The 22344-nt window shown below is 34.5% G+C and overlaps 1 protein-coding gene across 1 annotated transcript in view; it reads left to right on the top strand.

The window, feature by feature from the left end:
- The window catches only part of NAMPT (nicotinamide phosphoribosyltransferase), a 41185-nt gene that overhangs the window by 6721 nt on the left and 12120 nt on the right, over nt 1-22344 (top strand). The window contains exons 2-8 of the mRNA XM_069587890.1: nt 4434-4590; nt 5989-6092; nt 8075-8203; nt 13211-13369; nt 13856-13992; nt 17994-18219; nt 19910-20029. Coding sequence (XP_069443991.1) covers nt 4434-4590; nt 5989-6092; nt 8075-8203; nt 13211-13369; nt 13856-13992; nt 17994-18219; nt 19910-20029 — 1032 coding nt within the window. The remainder of the gene's footprint in view (nt 1-4433; nt 4591-5988; nt 6093-8074; nt 8204-13210; nt 13370-13855; nt 13993-17993; nt 18220-19909; nt 20030-22344) is intronic.

The following is a 22344-nucleotide window of genomic DNA, read 5'->3' as shown; positions in this document are numbered from 1 at the left end:
TGTTTCTGGCTCATTGCCTTTGAAAAGGTAGAGAGTCTTAATAAGTGCCTCTTGAGTATCCTTAGATATTACACAGGTAACATAGCTTAGTTTGTGACTTTGAGTCTGTTACTCCATATGCTCTTATGTACACATGGTGGTGTTGAAATGTTGGCTTGTGATTATTTCTTAGTGATTATAACTGTGAAAGTAGGTTAGTAGTAGTTACCTTTGGTCATGTGATACCAATGTGGGAGGAAAGCTCTTGGAAATATATTATGTCAACCTTATAGGAAAGCTAGAGAAGCTCAGGAGAAAAGTGTACTTCGCTGTCACAGAAACACTCTATGCAACTGAAATACTTCTCATATTTCTCTTGAACTGTTATACATGGTTAATTGACACTGGGAGTGCGGTTTTTAGAAGCTTATTTTTTCATGAAGTAAAATCAACCACATAACTGAAATTCAGATTTATTAGAAGAGCTACATTTTCCCTTGTGTGTCTGTTCTTCATCACACATATATTTATGTGCTGGCGGGATTCTGTTAGTTGCAGGAAGGCTATGTCAGTTTAAGAAACATTTTTAGGGGTAGTCTTTGTGGAGGATATTAAGAGAAATTTATTATTTTCTCATAAATAATTTTAAATTTATTGTACAGCCATTTCCTCAAGTGGTGGAAGTTCAGAGCAGTGCTGAGAAACAATACTATTTAAGAGCGCTCTTTTGGCAGGTCACTTAATTTTGAATATTATGGAGCTTTTTGTTAGTGTTTACTTACCATACTTAAAACTAAGTTCTTGATTTCCCAACCCAGTCCTTCCATGCCTTTCCTCGTCTCAGCAAATGGCACCATTATTCACTCAGTTGCTCAAGCCAAAAATCTAGGCAACATCATAAAATTCTCCCCTTCTTTATTCCCAAATCTAATCTATCAGCCTACTTCTTCAAAGATAATGAGTCATCTCTCACCTAATTTGAGTTTTGGCAATAGCCTCTTAACTGATATTCCTGCATCCACTCAGGTCACCCTGTAATCTACTCTCCCCCCCTGCCAGGCTGATCCTTGTCAAATGTGAATCAGATCATAGTCACTCTAGCCTAAAGCATACTAGTGGCTTCCCCACTTGAGGTAGCCTGTGAGTCTTACGTGCTCTTGTCCCTGCATCTCTTTCTGACTTCATGTACCTCCTCCTCCTCATTCTCTAAGCACCAAGCACAGTGGTCTTCATTTCTGTTCTGACCCTGAAGTCAAAATATTTCCTATTTCCTTGTCACTTAGATCTTGTTCACATGTCGCTATCTCAGGATAAGCCTTCCTGGCCTCCTATTTAGTCTCCCACGCCTCTTCTAGGCCATCATTTTAATTTTTCATAGCATCCATCTAGCTCTGAACTGATTTTATGACTTCTCAGCCCTCACTAGCCCAGTGGGACTAGGGACTATGTCAGTCTGTTTTACTTCCCCATCCTTAGCATCTGAACCAGTGCCTGATTACACAGCAGGTAAAGCATATATTTGTGAATGAATGAACTGTTTATAAAATAAAAATTTATTGATTTGAATTTCTGCTATATCATCTCATTATCTGATAAAAGTTCCAAGGGACTCAGGGTGACAAGTTTAGCAGAAATGAAGTTTAGTAAAATGAAGAGGACAGTAAACTTAGCACAACTAAAATTAGCTATTTTAGAAAATATTTACTAAGAAGCTCTGTTTAAAATTTTTTTCCCATTTAAACAATGTATATGCCAGTATATAAACAGATCTGAATATACTATTGTATTTTATTCTTCTTCAAATATATTGGGTGTTATTAAGTGGTTGATAGTAAATTGTTCCATAGTTAATTGCTAGAGAGTTTGCTGATTATTTAGCTGAAATCTAAAACAGTTCTCTTAAGTTTCTCCAAAGATTTTAGAAGTCATACTTCATTTCTAACTATGCCTAGACAACTTTGTATTTTTAATGTTTGTTTTCAGAGAGACATTCTGAATACTTACACAAAGGTTTTAAGTACCATAATTAAAGAACACAACTGAAGTAAAGCTTTAAAATTATATAAACATATTTCATTATTGTCCATAACAGGAACTGTATTTGTAGGATGGAAAATCTTTAGTACACTTTTAGACCAAGGTGGAATTGAATAGCTTAGGTACATTTCCATTTAGCTTTTGACTGCTTGGTCTACTCAGAAGAAGAAAGTAATTCATTTGCCTTCTAATACTTTTAAATCTGATGTAGAGAAAGTAAACTATTAAAGGTGCACCATTAAGTATGCGAACTGGGAAGAAGGTCCAATAAGTACTGAGTCACAGCTGTGAATCTTTGTTCAAATTTTACTTCATCAGAGCTGACTTTTCTCCCACCTCACTGCTTCTAGGTTTTTTTTGTTTTTGTTTTGGCCTTGCCACGCAGCATGTGGGCTTTCATGATGGCCCAGACAGTAAAGAATCTGCCTGCAGTGCAGGAGACCCAGGTTCAGTCCCTGGTTTGAGAAGATCCCTGGAGAAGGAAATGGCACCATACTCCAGTATTCTTGCCTGGAGAAGTCCATGGACAGAGGAGCCTGGCAGGCTAGGGTCCATAGGATCGCAGAGAGTCAGACATGACTGAGTGACTAACACACATGCAGCATGAGGGACCTTAGTTCCCTGATCAGGGATCAAACCCATGACCCCTGTGGTGGAAGCACAGAGCCTTAACCACTGAACTGCCTGGGAAGTCCCTATGCTAGGTTTTGATGAAGCCTCATATACCTTGTAATATATAGATAACTGCCTATGTGTGTTCAGTCCAACTCTTTGAGACACCATGGACTATAGCCTGCCAGGCTTCTCTACCCAATGAATTTTCCAGGTAGGAATACTAGAGTGGGTTGCCATTTCCGTCTCCAGGGGATCTTCCTGATCCCGGGATCTAACCTGTGTCTCTTGCAGCTCCTGCATTAGCAAGGGGTTTCTTTATACCACTGCATCACCTGGGATACATAGATGAGCAAAACAGAAAGTTCCAGCTCTTACCTGACTTAGGCAACAGACCACATATTAACAATAAAGATTCACCTCCAAGGTTACCTGTAAGCAGCATCAGGGGGCTATTAGAGTTGTTAGTTGCTTCAATAAGAAAGGAAACATATTTTAAACATTTGTGACTTTTTTTTCTTTCTATATTCATTTTAGAGTTTTTGTGTTAAGCCACAAAGATTCTTTAGGTTAAAGCCAAGTTTTACTTGGATTGAGATTGTACAGCCAAACAGGGAAAACAGTTTTTTTTGAAACTTGAGATCAGAAGTAAACAGGGAAAATGGTTTATGTCCACAGCAGTCATCCATGAAACTCATCTGCAAAGATTTATTCCACCATTACCCTGACTCATCACCCTATCCGTAAGCTTTAAGGCATTATTCCTATTTTTGCAAATGGGAAAATACACACTATTCTTCCAGTTGTTTTTTATTGGTAAAATATTGTAACCATATTAAAATGTAATAAATTCAGATTATAATGAACACAGAAAACAAAAATAAATTTTCAACAGTGGCTCTTACCTAAATTCATGGAAAAGAAATTTGTGATAATACTTCTTCATATCTTTAAATCCACAAGGATTTAATGTTGCAATTGTATAGACATAAATTTTGCAATTCAGAGGTGGTTTGAGAAAAGATTACAGAACAGGGTATTTTTTTCCACTGCTGCTGCTGTTGCTTTCATCCAGGTTTTCACAGTGTCACTTTGAAGACTAGAAGAAATCGTAGCCAGTGCCTTATTATGCAGGTGGAGAGCCTTAAGAAGTCATTGACTATTGACTTAAAGAGCGTTCCACACTTACATAGTAACAGTACCACATTCTGCTTTCAGTTCATTGTTTTATGTTGTATATCCCCGCAGGCAGCTGCTTCTCTTCCCCAAATGAAGACTGTTCACCAAGAGTAAACCTTTTTTTATTCTCCCCAAGTGTCTGGTTCTACAGAGGCTATGTACTTCCTTAAATCCAGTATGTTTATAAAACTTTATACTCGTCTGTGGTTTTAAATTTAAGATACCGAAGTATTAAAAGTATCTTAATCATAATGGGGCTCCCCTGGTGGCTTGGTGCTAAAGGATTCATCTGCCAATGCAGGACACATGGATTCAGTCCCTGGATGGAGAAGATCCTCTGGAGAAGGAAATGGCAACCCACTCCAGTATTCTTGCCTGGGAAACCCCATGGACAGAGGAGCCTGGCAGGCTACAGTCCATAGGGTTGCAAAAGAGTCGGACATGACTTAAGCAACTAAACAATAAGCACGATACTTACTTTATATTCTTTATCACCAGAAAAGAAGCTCATCAATAGCAAATCAGTATATTTTATCTAGTTTTTACATAATTTCAAGTTCTTTTTGTTGCAATTTACATTCTGTTCTTCTGGTATTTTCTAATTCAAGTATTTCTCTTTCATATAGGTTACTCACTATAAACAGTACCCACCCAACACAAGCAAAGTTTATTCCTACTTTGAATGCCGTGAAAAAAAGACTGAAAACTCGAAAATAAGGAAGGTGAAATATGAGGAAACAGTATTTTATGGATTGCAGTACATTCTTCATAAGTATTTAAAAGGTATTGCTTTTCCTAATATGTGTAACTTTTTGAAGAGTCTAATTTTGATATTAATTACATTAGGGGTTCTTTTGAAATTTTTAGAAATCTGTTAATTTGAAAGCATTAAATTGTATAATTTGTATGTACTTGGTGTTCTAGATATGAGAGAGATTTTCTGAAACTAATAAGCTTGGGAATAAATTTAGAGAAGTGAATAACTTTCTGAGAGTCATCTGGTTTGTTGGCAGACTTTAGTCACTAATTCAAAATAAAGGATTTGTTACTGACCTGGAAACTCATTTTGAGTTGTGATAGCAGTTATAATTAGAATATGTTTATGCTAGTCAGTTTTACCTTAAAGGCCTGTTTTTCAAAACTACTTGTAACTGTGGACTTAGTCTTAAATGCATTTTAAAGAAGCAGAATCCCCAAAATAATTTCTGTACTTTATTATTTGGAAGTCCATTTGGAGGGTGGGGAAATAGTTCCAAAGTTTTCTGTACATTTTGGAAAACTTCATTTTTATGTTTTCAAATAAAAGTAATTTCAGAATTGAATACAGATTAAGTTGAATTTTATGCAGATAATTTTTTCTATAACATTGGCAGTTTTAAGAGTAGATAGTTAAGATATGTTATGCTATTGAAAATATACTTGGATATCAGAAGTACTTCATTGCAACACAATTACCCAAGATATTTTAAATAAGTCTACTAGTGATCTTATTTAGAGAGTTACCAAAGACTAATGTTACACTTCAATTTCCTTCAGCTTAAAAGCTTTATAAAGTGTTATTTATTATTAATTACAGCTAAAATATATGGCTTGTTATAGGCCAGCATTCTAAGAACTTTTATTCAGATGTCATAACTCATTTAGTTCTCATAACCAGGCTGTAAGTAGGTAGTGTCCTCATTTTATAGATAAAGTTAGCTGAAGATGTGATGGGGGCGGGTGGCAACAACTTAGGAACTGTGAAAATTATTGGATTGTCAGCCTCCAAAGATATACTTTATGAATAAAGTAAACAGGTTAACCTGGAAACCATATATCAAAGGCTTAGTCTCAAATCTGAAGATTGTATAAATTAACACAGGTTTTTAAAAAAATCTCCCTAGAAGTGAATTTGTTACTGTAATTTTAAATATATATACATACACACATATAAAAATCTCTTCTACTGCAAATTTGTTTTTCACATAGTAAATTGACTTTTATGTTTCTGCTTATGAGTGGTTGGAAGTGCAGATTCCTTTTCTGACACTGCTGTTGACTCCGGGTAAATCATTTAACCTCTCAGTTCTTATTTTTTAATCCATAGAATGTGTGAAATAGCTAGAGACATTAATCCTATGGCAACTCAGCAATTCACAGCATGCCTTCAGAAATGTAAACAGGAGATGTTAATTTTTTTAGGTAAAGTAGTGACCAAAGAGAAGATCCAAGAAGCCAAAGAGGTATACAGAGAGCATTTCCAAGATGATGTCTTTAATGAAAAGGGATGGAACTACATTCTTGAGGTAAACAATGTGTATTTTGTATTTTGGTTTTACTTTTAGTTCAAAATTTTTTGCCATGGAATTTGAATAGAAGATTAGGCTATACAGTTGATCTTTGAAAACCAGGTTCAAGTTGCACAAGTCCACTTCTACATGGAGTTTCTTTCAGTAGTAAATACTGCAGTACCACAAGCCTGCAGTTGGTTTAATCTGCAGATGCAGAACCACAGATAGAGAGGAACTGTGGTTACAGAGGCTGACTGTAAGTAATACCTGGATTTTTGACTGTTGGCAGGGGGTGCCTCTAACATCCACATCATTCAAGGATCAGGGTAATTACAACTATTGTCTGTATGGGAACCTGTAACTAATATCTATTTAGATATTCTTGTGAGAAGTTAAAAGTATGTTTAATTGTTTTTCCTGATGATTAGTATCAAGAATCTATAGCATGTCTAAGCAATTTGATACAATATGTGTTATAGTTTAAATAACTAGCAAATCAGAAAGGTGCTTTAATCCTTTATCTGAAAATACATTATGATTAAGAAAGGGCATGGGGCAACTTGAAAGTTTAAGCCTATTTTCTGGACTATAGAATACCTAAGAAAATAGATGGTATGAATCTGTCACTACACAATTCTAGGACGTTTCCTTTACTGAATAGTTAGAATGGTTTGGTACAGATCTGTGAAATGAATTTTCATTCTTTATTGTACTGTAATATCCTATCTAACACATTTGGATTCCTTGCTTAAACTTTTGGGCATCCAAAGACATGGAAATCGAGTTACAAGTTGAATTGTCCCCTGGCTGTTTTCTTTATTAAATAGATAGGTGGAGAGTGGGATCTACTGACATCTTTCCATGTTAGTTATCTCTAAAATGAATGTCTTTTTCATTGTAAACTACCAAACACAAAGTGATAAGAAATGCTTTAACTTTCATGCCTATATTGTAATACTGAATTTTACTGTTTGGTAATTTTGGCTCCATGAAGAAGTTGGATAAGCACTCTGCTAGTTTTCCATATCTTGAGTAACTACCGCATTTAACTCATTTGATTTGTTTTGAGGATAACAGTATGGTTAAGTTAGATGCTGTACTTAGTAATATAATTCTCAGTCATCAAGGTGGTAAATCTTTTCATTTTATATTCAGAGAATCTTAGGGATTCATAGATTCTCTAGAAATAATCTTGTGTAATCCAGTTTTACAAGCATAGAATCTGAGACCTCAGGAATCGTGAATTTTTTTTTTATCTAGTTATCTTGTCCCAAATCACATAAACTGCTAGGACTTCTGAAACAACCTACCTTACTAGCCAAAAGTTCACCAGCTTTTAAATTAAATATACTTTTAATTAAGGATGTAGTAACATGTTGTGTAGCCACTATATCCTCAGCCTAATCTGGGAGAGAGTTGTTGCACTTGGATGTTGATTGTGAAAGTTCTAGAAACTATACTTACAGTTAGTCTGTCTACTACCAAAATAGTGTGAAGTCTACTACCAGTATAGAGAAAAACCTATTCAAGATTCTTCTACTGGCAGAGAGTTCTTTTCTTTTTTAGTTTGTTCATTTTATTTTGCTCTCTAATAGCAGTTCATTATTTTATCTTCCAGTCATTAGCCTTTCTTTTATGGAAAAGAAGACTACTTAGAAGATAGTGCTCTTAGAATATGTTGGAATAAACTCTTTGAAGGGGAAAGAAGAGGAAAACAACTTTGTTTTGAAATTATGTTCAAGTGACAAATTTTCTTAGCAAAAGTACTTTGACAGCATAAAATTTTAAAAATTAGTAATACTAAACTGTTAATCAAATAGCTAATTTTATTTCAGGAGGATAAGCATATTCTGACCCTGTTACTAGCAATATAGTAAGATCTACAACTGTAATTTCTCTGACAGTAAGTTTAGCGTCTGTAAATATAAAGAACCTTATTTAAACAGGTAATGGTGTACCATCTGTTGAATGAATAATTTCATTTTGTCTTTTACCAGAAATATGATGGGCACCTTCCAATAGAAGTAAAAGCTGTTCCTGAGGGCTCTGTCATTCCTAGAGGAAATGTTCTCTTCACAGTGGAAAACACAGATCCGGAGTGTTACTGGCTTACAAACTGGGTTGAGGTGAATTGTTTTTTGTTTCGTTTTTCATTCTTAACATTAATTGTAGGTGTAAAAACCATTCAACTGGAATTCTAGTTTAAAAATTGCTATTAATAAAGTTATGTAAACTCCTACCACTTCCTAAACCTTTCAGGCCTCAGTTTCCTCACCTATAAAATGACAGTTGGAAAAAAAATAAATAAATAAATAAAAAATAAAATAAAATGACAGTTGGACTAAATTACCTTCCAGTAAAATCTAACCTTAAATTGTAAAAAGTCATTAACAGTTAAAACTCAGCTAGCCTCCATCTTATTTGTTGCAGTCCTAAATATACACTGCCATAGAGAAAGATAAAAATAGTACAGATACATCTTTAATAACTTAAGACATTTTAGTAATTGTTTTCTTTATTCTTATCAGTTTAGAGCCTAGACTCTACCACCTGATATTTCTCATCTAAATACATTCAAGATTCACTATAGAAATTTCACCCTATTATCTGAGAGGTGTTTACTTGGTGCTTTGTATGCTTTATCTCACTAGTTTATTGGTAAAACTAATTTGTTGTTGTATTATAAAATAATACATTTGGGATTCAAAAAAGACTTCATAAAGACTAGAAACAGTTAGAAAAACTTTTAGTACCCTAACAGGCTCTGAAACAATGAACAATTAACTAAAATAAAGATTTAAAAGAGTTTACTGCTATTTGTTAAAACTCTGAACTGTGCACTCAGAGTAAAAGGAAACATATTAACACTTCTCATACTCCTTTACTGACAGATACTTTATTTTGAGGGGATGGAATTATAAAAAAGAGTAGAAGAGTTCTTAAAGAACCACATCATCTAGTGTATCTTTTACCTTCAGTGCCAAAAGATCCCAAACAGATAAATCTTACTTTTAAAAGCATCATTTATGAATCACCTTTTTCCACTTTTTTTCTTTCTGGTTTTCTGGTTGAGGATTTAGTCAATAAGTACTCTTCCCCTTTGTTGAATTGGAGTCTCATAAAGCAGATATTTATGACACAGAACTAGTTCCAAGCCTACCTTGCTTTTCATGTATGTTTTTCTTTAGAAAGTGAAAAATACTAGCCTTGAAAAAAATTTTAAGTACCTGTTTTAATTATCATTATTTAGATATATTTCACTAAAGAAAAAAAAAAAAAGGTGATGTTTTTGTAAATTGTGGACATCTTCAGTTCAGTTCAGTCGCTCAGTTGTCTCTGACTCTTTGCGACCCCGTGAATCGCAGCATGCCAGGACATCTTAGTAGTAGTTTGTTAGCAAATATAAAAATGTTTTTAAAAATTATTAAATGTAAAATCCAATATGAGATTTAGATTTTGAAGGGAAAAAATTTCCCTATTTTCATCTCTTATCAAGTTTACCTTCTATTCTAATATATATTATTTAAATAATTTCAGTCCTTGGTATGTATTTTTATCTAAGGCACAAAAATACATGTTCTGAAACAATCCCTCTGTGATAGATCCTGTGGTTTGTTTGTTTTTTATTGTGTTTAAATACCATGTCTCCAGAAAACACTTTCTCAGAATGACTTTGCCTCTTCCGTGGGTTAGAGGATAGAGGAGGTTCATCTTTCTCCTAGCCATCTCCCACCCAAGTTTACTACCTTGTAAATCCAGTCTGTTACAAATCCAAAAAGCTTGTTATTTAAAAACTCGAGATTTTCTTCAGGAAACCCTAAATTTAAAACATTTAAAATAATAGTGCTTAGTAGTATTCTTTCCATTTCACCCTCCCAGTATGCACAAAGTTTGTTTTCCTGTGGTGTTTATGTTTTGGCTTTATTGCACAGTTTGCAGGATCTTAGTTCCCCAACCAGGAGTTGAACCAGAGCAGTCAAAGTGCCAAGTCCTAACCACTGGACCACCAGGGAATTCCTTGTGCAGAGTTATTAATAACATTCTTCTATTTACCATACACTGAATTTTAAAACCCACTAAAATTACTGAATTGCTTTATCAATTTTAATATCAGTGCTAGCAGAAATCTTAGTCCTCAAATCAGATTTCAGAATGTATTTAGGACAGCTTAAGAGTTCTTCAGAGATATCTCAGACTTAAGAGGGGCTGAAGAATGAGCATGTTGGGCTAAACTTAACAGTTTCTTCCAACCAAAGAAACAAAACCTTTTTTCTGTTAAAAATCAAAGGTGACTTTATAAACTATTACACTGATCAAATGCCCCCATTTCACAGATGAGGAAATTGAGCCCTGAAGGGCAAAGGGACTAGTTAACAGAGTAGGTCCGGTCCCCTTTCTACTATACCACACCGTTTCTCATTCTTTGAAATTCTTTATTCTGCACAGTAATGATATAATGAACACTTCTTAAGTAAAACTTGCAGGTTCTTTTACTTTAGTCTTAGTTTTCAGCTAAAAATTTTATCTTGATTTGTGTGGGCAAATTGCTGTTTTGGAGAAGTTTCCAACAAGGCCTATTTTATTAGACCTTGGATTAACCCAAACTAACTTGCCTTTTTTTCCCTTGCTTACATCTACAGTGATCTTTTTTAAAGGGGAGTGATTTTATTAAGAGTATAATTTAAGCTGATTTTGTTGGACTATGGAAAGGAAATGGTGATGTGAAGGATCACTGTGTCTCATAGTTATTTCTCTCCTTCCCTGGCATTTTTCGAGGGGTAAGGTCAATCTTCTACCTTTATAACTCAACTAGAGTTTATCACGTTATGTTTTTTCTTTTCTTTCTCATACTCCTAGATAATAATATCATTCTAAGTTAAATTAAAATTATGAGTTGATTGAATTAAATCAGCAAATGAATATTGATTACTAGTTATATACCACAGAAGTGCTGGGCACAGATGTTAGAGTAAGGTATATGTTACTTAACAGCCTTTGGAGGAGGAGTAATTTATCCCTAACACTAATACAAGAAAGAATGCTAAATTGGTAGCAGAAGTAGTGAATTCTGTGTATGGGGGAAAAGAAACCTTTTCCATTTCATGAAGGTATTCTTCATGAAAGAATGAAGAATTGAGATATTCTTTGGATGGCAAGTAGCCCAAGGGAGACTATAGCAAAAAAAGTAGAATATATCATAAAAGATAAACCTTTAGATGGTAAATGAGGCAAGGTTGCAGGAGGCCTCAGATTTCACCATGAATTGGCCTTCTTCCTCTGTGGAATAGATAGCCATTAAAGGATTTTAAGGAATGACATAACCTGAATAAAACTCTGCTTTAGAAGGATAACCAGCGGCAGTATAAAGAGGAAGAGAAGCTAAAGATTAGTTAGAAGTAGGATACTCATAGGCTGGGTCAGTGGAATCACTGAAATTACGAAAGAAGAATTTCAGAAGCAGAATGCTTAGGTAAGAGGTGATTTGTCATAGAGTTCAAGTAAGGAGTTGGATCAGTTTTCTACTGTTATATAACAAACTGCCCCCTGCCCCCTCAATAAAAGGCTGTTATTTCTCATGATTCTGCAGTTGACTGAATGGTTCTCTGTTGGTCTTGCTTGGACTTACGTGTCTGCATTCAGGCAGGGGGTCAGCTCAGATAAGAAACGGTCTAAAATGGCCTCACTCCCATGTCTGGACCTCAGCTTAGGTAACTGGGACTGCAAGACCTCTTTCCTTGACTTAGGCTTCTTTACAACAGGGCAGTCTCAAGGTTCTAAGAAAATGAGAGTAGATTATAAAACCTTGAAACAGAAGCTTGGAAGTTATAAATATGGCTTCTGCTATATTCTGTTGGTCAAAAGCAAATCATAGGAACATCCCAGAATCAGAAATGAAGAGAGAGTTTACACCTCTTGATGGAAGGAACCACAAAGAACTTGGAGCCGTAGTTAATCGCAGGAGTCTAATGCAGTTTTTCTTTTTGGGGGACTGAGTTGGGAAGTCCAAGAATAAATAATCTTTTTATTTTTACTTATTTTATTTATTGGTTACTTAGCTGGTGTTCAGTAAAAGCTTGTTTTGTAAAACTTAGAAAGTAAGTTGCTTTTTGAGTGAGCACAGACTTGTCATCTTAGCAGCTCTTTCTAAAATTTGAAGCTGCTGTAATAGCAGGCTATCTGGTTTACAAAAAGAATAGGAAATTATGATCCTAGAATGGAGGAGTGAATTCCTAAGTTATAATAATTAATAGAGTTGCTGTGATTAGACATTTTTTGGAGTTGGAAGCCAAGGAAAAGGGGAGAAAGCCAAAAGACAGTTCTTATCAGGAAGTAGCAAGTCTTAGTATTAGAAGGTAGCAATTCTTTCATTTCCTGATTTAGAAAACTATATAATAGGAACTGAATTACAAAATAGGGACCTCAGAAGTAAACAGCGTATGCAGAAATGTTTCATGTGGCTCTTTTATAATGACTTTAGATAAATGCCAAGGACATAAAACATAACTCAGTGAATGGGATTGTCTAGTACTAAACAAAAGTATCTCACACACATAACCTACCAGTAGTCATATTAGATCCAAGGAAAGTTTAGACCCAGTACTACCTAGAGAAGTGAAAAAATAACTTCTCTGGTTGTATACTATTGAAGGTGCAGTCCATGGACCAGTCTGGTCCATGAACTCTTTAGTGCAAGCCTGCATGAAATAGAAAAATCAAGTATAAGCATTTAGAAACTTTTATGGCAATTGCCTTAGCATCCAAGTGTGAATATATTTTATAAAACTATTGATCCATGATAGATTGAAAATAAAGAAATACATCAGTCCTTCATCACAGATAGTCTTCATAAATATTTGCTTCTTTGGAGCTTTGGATGGAAAAATAGGTAATTCAACATTCTCTGCTGTTTGCGGCCTACTTTGTTTATCCTTCGTATTGCGGATTTGAGAGCTGAGCTCGGCACTGTATCTGAAATACATGTGGTAGGCTTCCCACCATACAGCTGAAATGTCCAGGTGATATTTCTACTAATATGGAAGTCCAGGACATACCTCCAAAGAAAGCTAGGATTTTCCTCAGAAAGAATCCAATTTTTTATGTATTAATGCTTGTGGTTAATTTTATTACTACAGACTATTCTTGTTCAGTCCTGGTATCCAATCACAGTGGCCACAAATTCTAGAGAGCAGAAGAAAATATTGGCCAAATACTTATTAGAAACGTCTGGTAACTTAGATGGTCTGGAATACAAGTTACATGATTTTGGCTACAGAGGAGTCTCTTCCCAAGAGGTAAGAAACTGAAGGGAACCTCAATTAATAAAATATAGATTGTTGGTTAGGTTACCAGTATAAAGTTTTAGGAAGTTACTAGGAAGTTATTTGGGAAGTAAGTCACATTTTGAAATTCCAGAAATTCAGTCAACGATATTAAATACCTAATATTTGTCAGCCTCTGTTAAAGAGACCTGAAATAATAGTCTTCAGTAAACATCTCTCTCCTTTATATATTTGGTGGGTGGATGGACAGATGACTAAATATGTGTAATAAACATGGCAGATGTCAGGTAATACTACTGAGAAGCACAAGACAGAGTAGTGGAAAAGAGGATGATGGGAAGTGTGGGGAGATCACTATTAATTAAGTAGGTATCTTTGAGGAGGTAACAGTTGACTTCTCTTTAAAAATAACTGAAGACAGTAACTCCTTTGGGGGCTATGCTGTGTACTTCAAGTATAGGTCTTTTTTTGGATGTTGGTTTATGGTTTATTTTGCAGACTGCTGGCATAGGAGCATCTGCTCATTTGGTTAACTTCAAAGGAACAGATACAGTAGCAGGAATTGCTTTAATTAAAAAATACTACGGAACAAAAGACCCTGTTCCAGGCTATTCTGTTCCAGCAGCAGAACACAGGTAAAGTTTCTGTTTTCATCCTTCTGTTACCTCACATTGGTTTTCCATAAAAAAGCGTCTTCATTTTTGTAACTGAGTCATGTTTTGTTTAACTACACAGATAGGTACTACGCTAAATCTTTATATTGTGTATAAAAACTGGTATCAGGGAGGTAGACAAAACTTTTAACTGTCCTAATAGAAACAGTTTAGTTCTTTTTCTAACTTTTATATTGCTCTGTAAGTTTTATTGTTTAAAAAATGTTAGCTTCTCTGGTGCCGTATGCAGGTAAGTCGTATACTTGAAGTCTAGAAGCACTGATTGTGAAACCTGGTCAGTGTTCTCTCTTTCCCTGCTCTTCTACATAACTTCACTTATCTTTGTTTTGGAAATTATCTTCTGAACCCAGTACCCTGAATTCTAGATGAGCGAGTTAGCCCTTTTGATGAAAGGAAGAGTGTTCAGATTCTTACGTTTCCTCCATTCAAGTTAAACTAGAAAACAGTTATAGTCCAGGCTATAGCTGCTCTGGTTCTAGAGTTAATTTTACTGAAAGTTCGTGGAGTTTTTTAAATGTATGCCAATCCTTATTTCTGATTCATACAACAAAAACTCGGTGCTAAAACCAGCAATGAGTAAAGCTGAGCTTTGATCTCAGCAATCTACTGGATGCTTCAAGGGTTGGAAAGATATAAAGAATTAATCCTATCGTTTGGATAAAAAAATAGTACACTAGCAACATGCTGCTCTGTTAAAGTGCTCTTAAAATGATACAGTTAAAGTACTGCAGCAGTGCAGAGGAAGGAAAAATAGGGTCATATTCCACTGGTAGGATGAAGAAAGGCTTTATAGAGATAGTATGTAAATATTGACTTCTTGAATGTTTGGTAAAATTTAATGGCAGACATTAGGGGATTCTTTATTCTCTGAATAAATATATATTACATACCTACCATGTGTTAAGCATTGTCATGAAAGAGGCAAATATGGATGTGCTTAAGGAATAAGGACTGAAATGTATTTTGTACAGAGATTTTGTAGGGAACGTCAGGTGGGCTGGAAAGACAGGTTAATAAGTAAAAGCCCTCAAGTGTATTTTCACATTGAATGTGCTGGGTTATTCTAATTCCATTTTCAAATAAGGGTGGGCATTGAAGTTTTTGAGCAAAGAAGTAAAATGTTGTAGAAAGATCACTTTGATAGTGGGCTATCTTATGAATTGAAAAATAGAGAAAAATGAGAAGTTAGGATATATAGGAAACTGTTGCAGTAATTTTAAGAGATGATGAGATTCAGAACCAAGTGGCTAAATAAAAGAAAAGAAGGGATAAACATGAGCAGAGCCTTGGGAGATGAAATTGCTGAAATGATGACTTGAACTGGGGCTCAATAGAAAGTGGATTCAGGTAACATTTACTAGCATTGCTCTCTTAGTAGAGACTTGAATATTTTCACATGTAAGTTTCAAGACTAGTGAAACTAGGAAGATAAGAGTGACATTAACAGATCAAGATTTAAGGGTTGCAGTATTTTAATTTTTGGTCTTAGATACATGCATACCTTTTAAAAACCTACTAATGCTTTTGTTTCAAAGTAATAACATGAGTGTGATACTATAAATCCTAGAATAAAGATATTTTCTTTAGGATTTTCATGTTAATACAGGGTGAAAATCTACTGTGTTTTTACAGCCTCATAATATTTATTACATCTACAAATCTGACTCCTTAATATATCAGCTGTTCTTAAATACATAAGTCTTTTTAAACAATAGCATAGTATAGTGAAAAGAGGTCTAGACTGAAAGTTGGGAAATGGGAGTGACCTTACAGCTGACATACTGGGTGGCCTTGGGCAAGTCATTTATCTCTCTGTTCTTCATTTCCTCCATCCAAGCCAACAAAAGGAGGAACAAAATTTTTGCATTTCCAACATCAGAAGGTCATTGAGGAAAAATGAACTAACATCTAAGATAACTTTAAAATAAGAAAATGCTAAAATTTAGACATTGCCATTATTGTTATAAATATTTTCTTAAAGAATATATGAATCTGGACTTAGAAAGATTCAATTATATACCTCTTCCTCAAACTTTGGAAATATATCAAATATGATGCTAAAAATTGGAGCGGTAGTATAAGTAGAAGTCACTGACCAAATATTTATGATCTCTATATACCAAGTAAAATAGGTGTTAACGATTGCATTATGTGGAGGGTGCTCTAGGAAATGTCTATGGGATGATGAGATGAGATGAAGATACTCATTTTCCTCCCCAACAAAATGAATCTGGAGTCGGCGGGGGCCAGTGTGGAGGTGGGGAAACCTGGGCTAAGGTACAGATTTTGGAAACTCACTATAAGGGTATTTTTTTTAAGCTTTGAGTGCTTTTCACATAGGGAGGTATAGAGAAGAGACTAGTGACCAGGTCATACTGAGGAAGGCGAGCACAGCATCTAGGGGAAACAGAAGAGGACCCAAAGAAACAGGGAAAATCAAAACATGAGATGCGTCAGTGAAGCCATTGGGAAATAAAACTTCAGGAAAGTTTAAATGCCAAAGAGAAAGCAAGTAAGGTAAAGACGAAACTATGAAGTTTGCTAGAAGTGATACACACAGAGTTAGATGACCGTATTGAAATAACCTCTCAAGAGTTGGTTCTTACGTTGCAAAGCTCTCCAGTGCTAGTATTCTTTGAGCTTAATTCTCTCCCTTACAGAGGAGACCATAGCAATTCTTGATTTGAAGAAAGGGCTTTCTTTATCCATGTCTTCATTTTCCTTTCAACCTGCAGATGCTTGCATGCAATGGAGAGTAGGCATCATAGCTACTTTGTTCACTATAAAATAAATTTTATATAAATATGCTCTCTCTCCATTTCAGTAGTTCTGGATAGTGAAGTCTATATCCCTGAAGTATACATCCTCTGCTGTCCTCAGCATATCATTGACAGCATGAGAGAAGTTATTTACTTTAGTCCTTCAGAGGGAAAAAGAAAAGTTTCAAAAATAGTATGACTCTTTAAAATAGTTTGGAGATAACATATCTGTATGGGATTAAATGAATGGGTTGTTTCACTTTCCATTATTTTACTTTGGAAAAGTAAAGTAGAGGCAAAAACTAATAAATTAGGGAGAAAGTAAAATTACAGGGCATGAGAAAATCATAACAATTCTAAAATTCATTATTAGGTTCTCATTAAAAATTTGTTATTTATATTATATATTAGTTAACCAGCAAGTACTTTAGTTAAATGCCATTAATCTGTTCAAAAAGAAACCACCATTATTGAGGACAGTGTAAAAATCACTGTTACCATTCCTGCCTAATAGAAACTCTTACACTATTTCCCATCTTAATTATGTTTAGCTCAAACGAAATATTGTAATTCTTACTTCCTGGGCATATGTTAGTTAGTAGATAATCATAAGAAAAATAAATGTCTATTACAAGCCAATTAAAGGTATAACAGGTAAAGAGTTAGTTGACTATATATATGCATGATACAGTATAACTAATTGCCTAAGTAATTGTCTTTTAAGTGTAAGGTTTAGAGAGTAAGAAAGATAATATATGTCCTTATTATTATTGGTATGTGGCTTTGGAAATTCACAAAAGGGAACTGCATTGCTTAGTGAAATAATGGGAGTATGTGTTCATTCTTTCTAACATCTCAGCATAATGTATAGAAAGTATTTAACAGGTGCTTTTTTAGCTCACTCATTTTAAATGAGTTAGGTTCAGGAGTACTAAAAAAGAAAATAACAGAGTTTATCTTTGGTTGAATATGACTTAAGAGTTTGAATAACTATTGGAGAGATTACTTGTAGTCTTAAAAATTGGCGAAAGGGTGGGTTGGTTTGGTTCAAATATTCAACTAACTTCTTGATATACATTCATTAAACTAAATCACTCACCTTCTCTGCGCTGTTGATGGTGTAGTATAGTAAACATGAGATATACTTCAGGAACAGATAATGTGTCTGCCTAAGTAAATCTGTATTTTCATTTTGTTTTCTAGTACCATAACAGCTTGGGGGAAGGACCATGAAAAAGATGCTTTTGAACATATAGTAACACAATTTTCATCAGTGCCTGTATCTGTGGTCAGCGATAGCTACGACATTTATAATGCGTGTGAGAAAACATGGGGTGAAGATCTAAGACATTTAATAGTATCAAGAAGTACAGAGGCACCACTAATAATCAGACCTGATTCTGGAAATCCTCTTGACACTGTATTAAAGGTAAATTTTAATACATAACTTGATTATTAAAAGTGCCAATAGACCAGCTGCATCAACACTACTTTTAATTTCATTCATACACACACCATTTCAGAACTATCTGGACCAATCCCCTTATTTTAGAGTTGCACCTCAGAGAGAGTTAATAGATTTGCCCAAGGTCACACATTAATAACTAGAGAAAGTATTTCCAGAGTAAAGGGTTATTAATATGTAACTGTCAAATAGACAATTAAGTACTCTTGACTGTTGAATAGATATTTTCTTTTCTACTTACCTTGAAGATTAATAAATCCCATTACCATTTTAACCAGTCCTGTGATTTGGTTACCAAGTTTGTGGTTTCTTTCTTTGCCTTTATCACAAGTTATTGCTGTACCTTTGAAGGTTTTAGTGCAAAAGAAGTATGTGCAAGGTAATGTGGAACAAAAATAATTCAAAAATACTTTTCAAGTAGAGATTCTTTAGTGATACTACTGGTCCTCAATGTAGCCTTGTTGTCTTTTTTTTTTTTCCTTTAAGTCTCTAGGACTTGGTTTACCTTCTTTGAAAAGCACTAACAGAAACAGGTTATTGATGCTTACTACTAGGAAAATAGTGTGCTACATGCTTTGCTTAATTGTGTCGTTGAATCTCCGAAAACCTTATGATCCGTATTACAACTCTGTTTTTTATAGACAAAGAAACCAGCTTAGGTTAAAATTCACTTGCTCAAGGTCAGACAACATGTAATAAAATAAGCCAAGTAGCCAGCATAGGTCTTTATGACTATCACCGTCTCTCTTTACCACACTGTGTCCCAGCTGATGATTAGGTGATACATTACCCTTTAAAACAGTGGGGTGTAGAATCAAGGAGGTCTTTCCTATCCTGTTAAGTAATAGACCAGACTGATGGTTTTATCTTAGCCTGAAATATGAACTGATTTGGGTTTAGCAAACTGAACAGGTTTCACGTTTTTTCTGTTACCTAATAAAAATATACGAACTTAGTTTCAGGAATCAACTGAGTTACCATGTAGAATTTTGTCATTGTTAGAATATTAAACCAGTTTATTTAGAAAAAGGGAGTGATTGTTGGGTAGAACCTTTGAATCTCTGAGGAAGCTTTCTGATAAATTTTCAGTCAGTGTTGAAGTATTTCAGCTGCTACCAAACTTTCAGTAGTTGGTGAATGAGTTGCACAACTTGCGTATTAAGCAATTTGGCTTAAAAAAAATTGGTGTCATTGTTAAGTGAGAAGGACTTCAGAAAATTCAGCTGGATTCATGTTTGAGTTATATCAGACAAATTGGATTATTGGCACAAGCAGAAAAAAATCCAAGTCAAAAGTATCATCATGAGTTATTTAAATGATATTTTATATACCTTTTAAAAATACTATATTTACCATTGTAAATTTCTAATGTTAAAGGATTTCTTCCCTGAATCTAATTAGAAAAATGTGAGGGAAAAATACGTACGTTTTGAGCCACTTCACAGCATAAATTGACTTGATAGAAAAATGCATGCCTGTTCTAAAAATCAAATAGAATTGAGATGAAATTTTAGAAGGCTTATACATGGTAATATAAAATTTAAGTAATTAAATTTTTATATTCAAGATTGTTAGCAAAGTCTGTTTAACTTTGGAAAGTTTTCACACTTTTTTTCAGTCTTATTTTGTGTTGGATGTGTATTTTTCCAAACAGGTTTTGGATATTTTAGGTAAGAAGTTTCCTGTTACTGAGAACTCGAAGGGCTACAAGTTGCTACCACCTTATCTTAGAGTTATTCAAGGAGATGGAGTAGATATTAATACCTTACAAGAGGTATGTATTTTATATTAAAAAGTTTCAATAAGGTAATTCTTATAATTAAACTGTTTACTAATTTGATAACAATAACAATAATTTAAGTACAATTGTTACTCTTTTAGTAAGACAGTGTATGTCTTTTCTGTTAAATGCTTAAAATTTATGGATAATAGTAACTTAAAATATAGACGTACCAGCCAAACCATACTCCCAGTCCTCATTGGCCACCGTGGATGATGAGCCCAAAGAAGTGTCACTAGGAATCAAGAAAATGCCGAGGAGTACTCTTTATATGTAAAACAAAAAGCCTTAACTTTTTGTTTCTTAACACTTTACAAATAGGTCTCAGTTTCAATAGAATGGAACTTCACATACTCTAATAATGTGAAACCTGAATGATACTAGTCTTTTTGATACTGTCCTTTTTCAGATTTTTAGAATGGTTTGTTACCTCCTCTAAATTTAGCATTGACTGTTATCACTATTATTGTTAGAGTTAGCCAAACAGTGTAAGTTTTATATTATCCTAAACCGTTTTCCTCTTTTGTTTCTCAAATAAGTTTCTAAAGAACTATAGTTTTAATACTTAAAGCACTCCATAACAGTTAGGACTATCACTGATACCATGATATAGATTTTCAGCTGTGATAAAGCACTGACATTTTAATGTATACTAGTTTCAGATGATATCCACTTGTATAACACAAGTTACCAGAAGAATTTTCTGTTTGAAAGGGTTGGTGTGGTTACAGGAAGGTCAGTACTCCAGTTATGAACAGTTTGTTTTCTAAAGATTCATTTAAAAGAAAGAACTATTACATTTAACTCTCAGTACTTCTGTGGTGACATGTATTTAGAGTTCCAAATGAGGTCTGAAATAGATCTCTTAAAATAACAGAAATGAGGTTTCTTCCACCAGCTCTTCCAAACCACCTTGCCTAAGATAAGTGGAAACTTCCCCAGCTCTTTTAAGACATTTGGTGTTGGGGCATTAGGGGCTTTGATGTACAAAGGAAGAAATAGAAGAAAAGTCTGCAGCAAAGAGGAGGACCTGAATATAGAAATCTCAGTTGGCATATTTAATTGCTGTTGTCTTCTAGCTCAGCTGAATTGAAGGTTTCTGACTTGGTGTCAGTTAAGAACTAGTACCCAACCTCCGTTTTAACAGGTCCCTTTCAGATGAAGAAACCTGGGCCAGGTACTGTATAAAAGAATATCTACTAGCCCAGTGCTCTTCCCATTGCTTATCCCTGTCCTTCCTTGTTCTTAGGGGCAGCTCTTTAAGTTCTGTTATTCCATCAGGTATTTGAACTTCTCTTTAAAAACCGAAGCTCTTTGGCTTTTCTTTTTTTTTTAAAGTTGAGAATCAGTTCAGAACTTGAACCTTTTTTTAAAAAATGACTCCATAAACAAAAAGTTAAATCCCAAGACACATAGTCTCTGGCATTGGTAAAACCTTAAACAGAATGGTCAGAGAATGAGTAGTTTGTGTTAATACATGCACTCATTCCTTAAAGGATAATACCTGCTCTCGCTTCATATTGGAGGTGGGTCAAAATAAGTTTTTAGAAGCAAGGAAAAGAATTTATATAGACTTTTTGTCTAGTCAGGTTTCCTTTTAATTTGTATAAAATTTTTTTAAAGTAATATTTCCTCTAATTCTGTAACATCCAGTAACATTAATAGAAAAATTCACATAAACCTTAAATTGTCTAGATTTCACAACTTGTGATGGTGAAGCTGTATGGGAAGAACACCTTAAAGAAATTGGTCCTAAAAGACAGAATAAGACATTAGGTGGTACTGGTTTTTTTTGTGAATTCCTCATTCTTGTGCTTCTGAGGTGTACCTGACATCAGGCGACAGGTCTGAAACTGTTTTCTCTGTATTTTACCCAGATCTCCTTACCCTCCGTCTGTCGGTCTCCGTTTCTTTTACTCCATTTTTCTGTTCTACTCCTTGTGTTTCTTCTATGTTGAAATTCACTTATTAGAACTTTAATTTCACATTGTTTTATAAGGTCTTCATTGTTGTTTTAGTTATACTTGGTTTACAATTCAGTGAAAAAAATTCAGGGCCCTTGAGTATTTTGAGTTCAAGTGTAATAATAAAAAGACATGAGAATTACTTTAAAATAAATTGCATATGTCTCCATCTTGATTCCTGACATACAGCAGGAGAGTTAGACTGAGATTTAAAAAGAAAGTTGCATTTCTAAATGTGGATTTGTTAAAAGATGTAGGTCCTTGGAGTTTATACATTTGTATCTTATAATGTTGAAAATAAGACTTTCCTAGTGGCTCAGTGGTGAAGAATCTGCCTGCCAATGC

This window comes from Ovis canadensis, chromosome 4 (assembly GCF_042477335.2).
Source record: "Ovis canadensis isolate MfBH-ARS-UI-01 breed Bighorn chromosome 4, ARS-UI_OviCan_v2, whole genome shotgun sequence".
In the NCBI taxonomy this organism is placed as follows: Eukaryota; Metazoa; Chordata; class Mammalia; order Artiodactyla; family Bovidae; genus Ovis; species Ovis canadensis.
The sequence above is the reverse complement of the archived record's forward strand: the minus strand, read 5'-3'. Positions and strand labels throughout refer to the sequence as shown.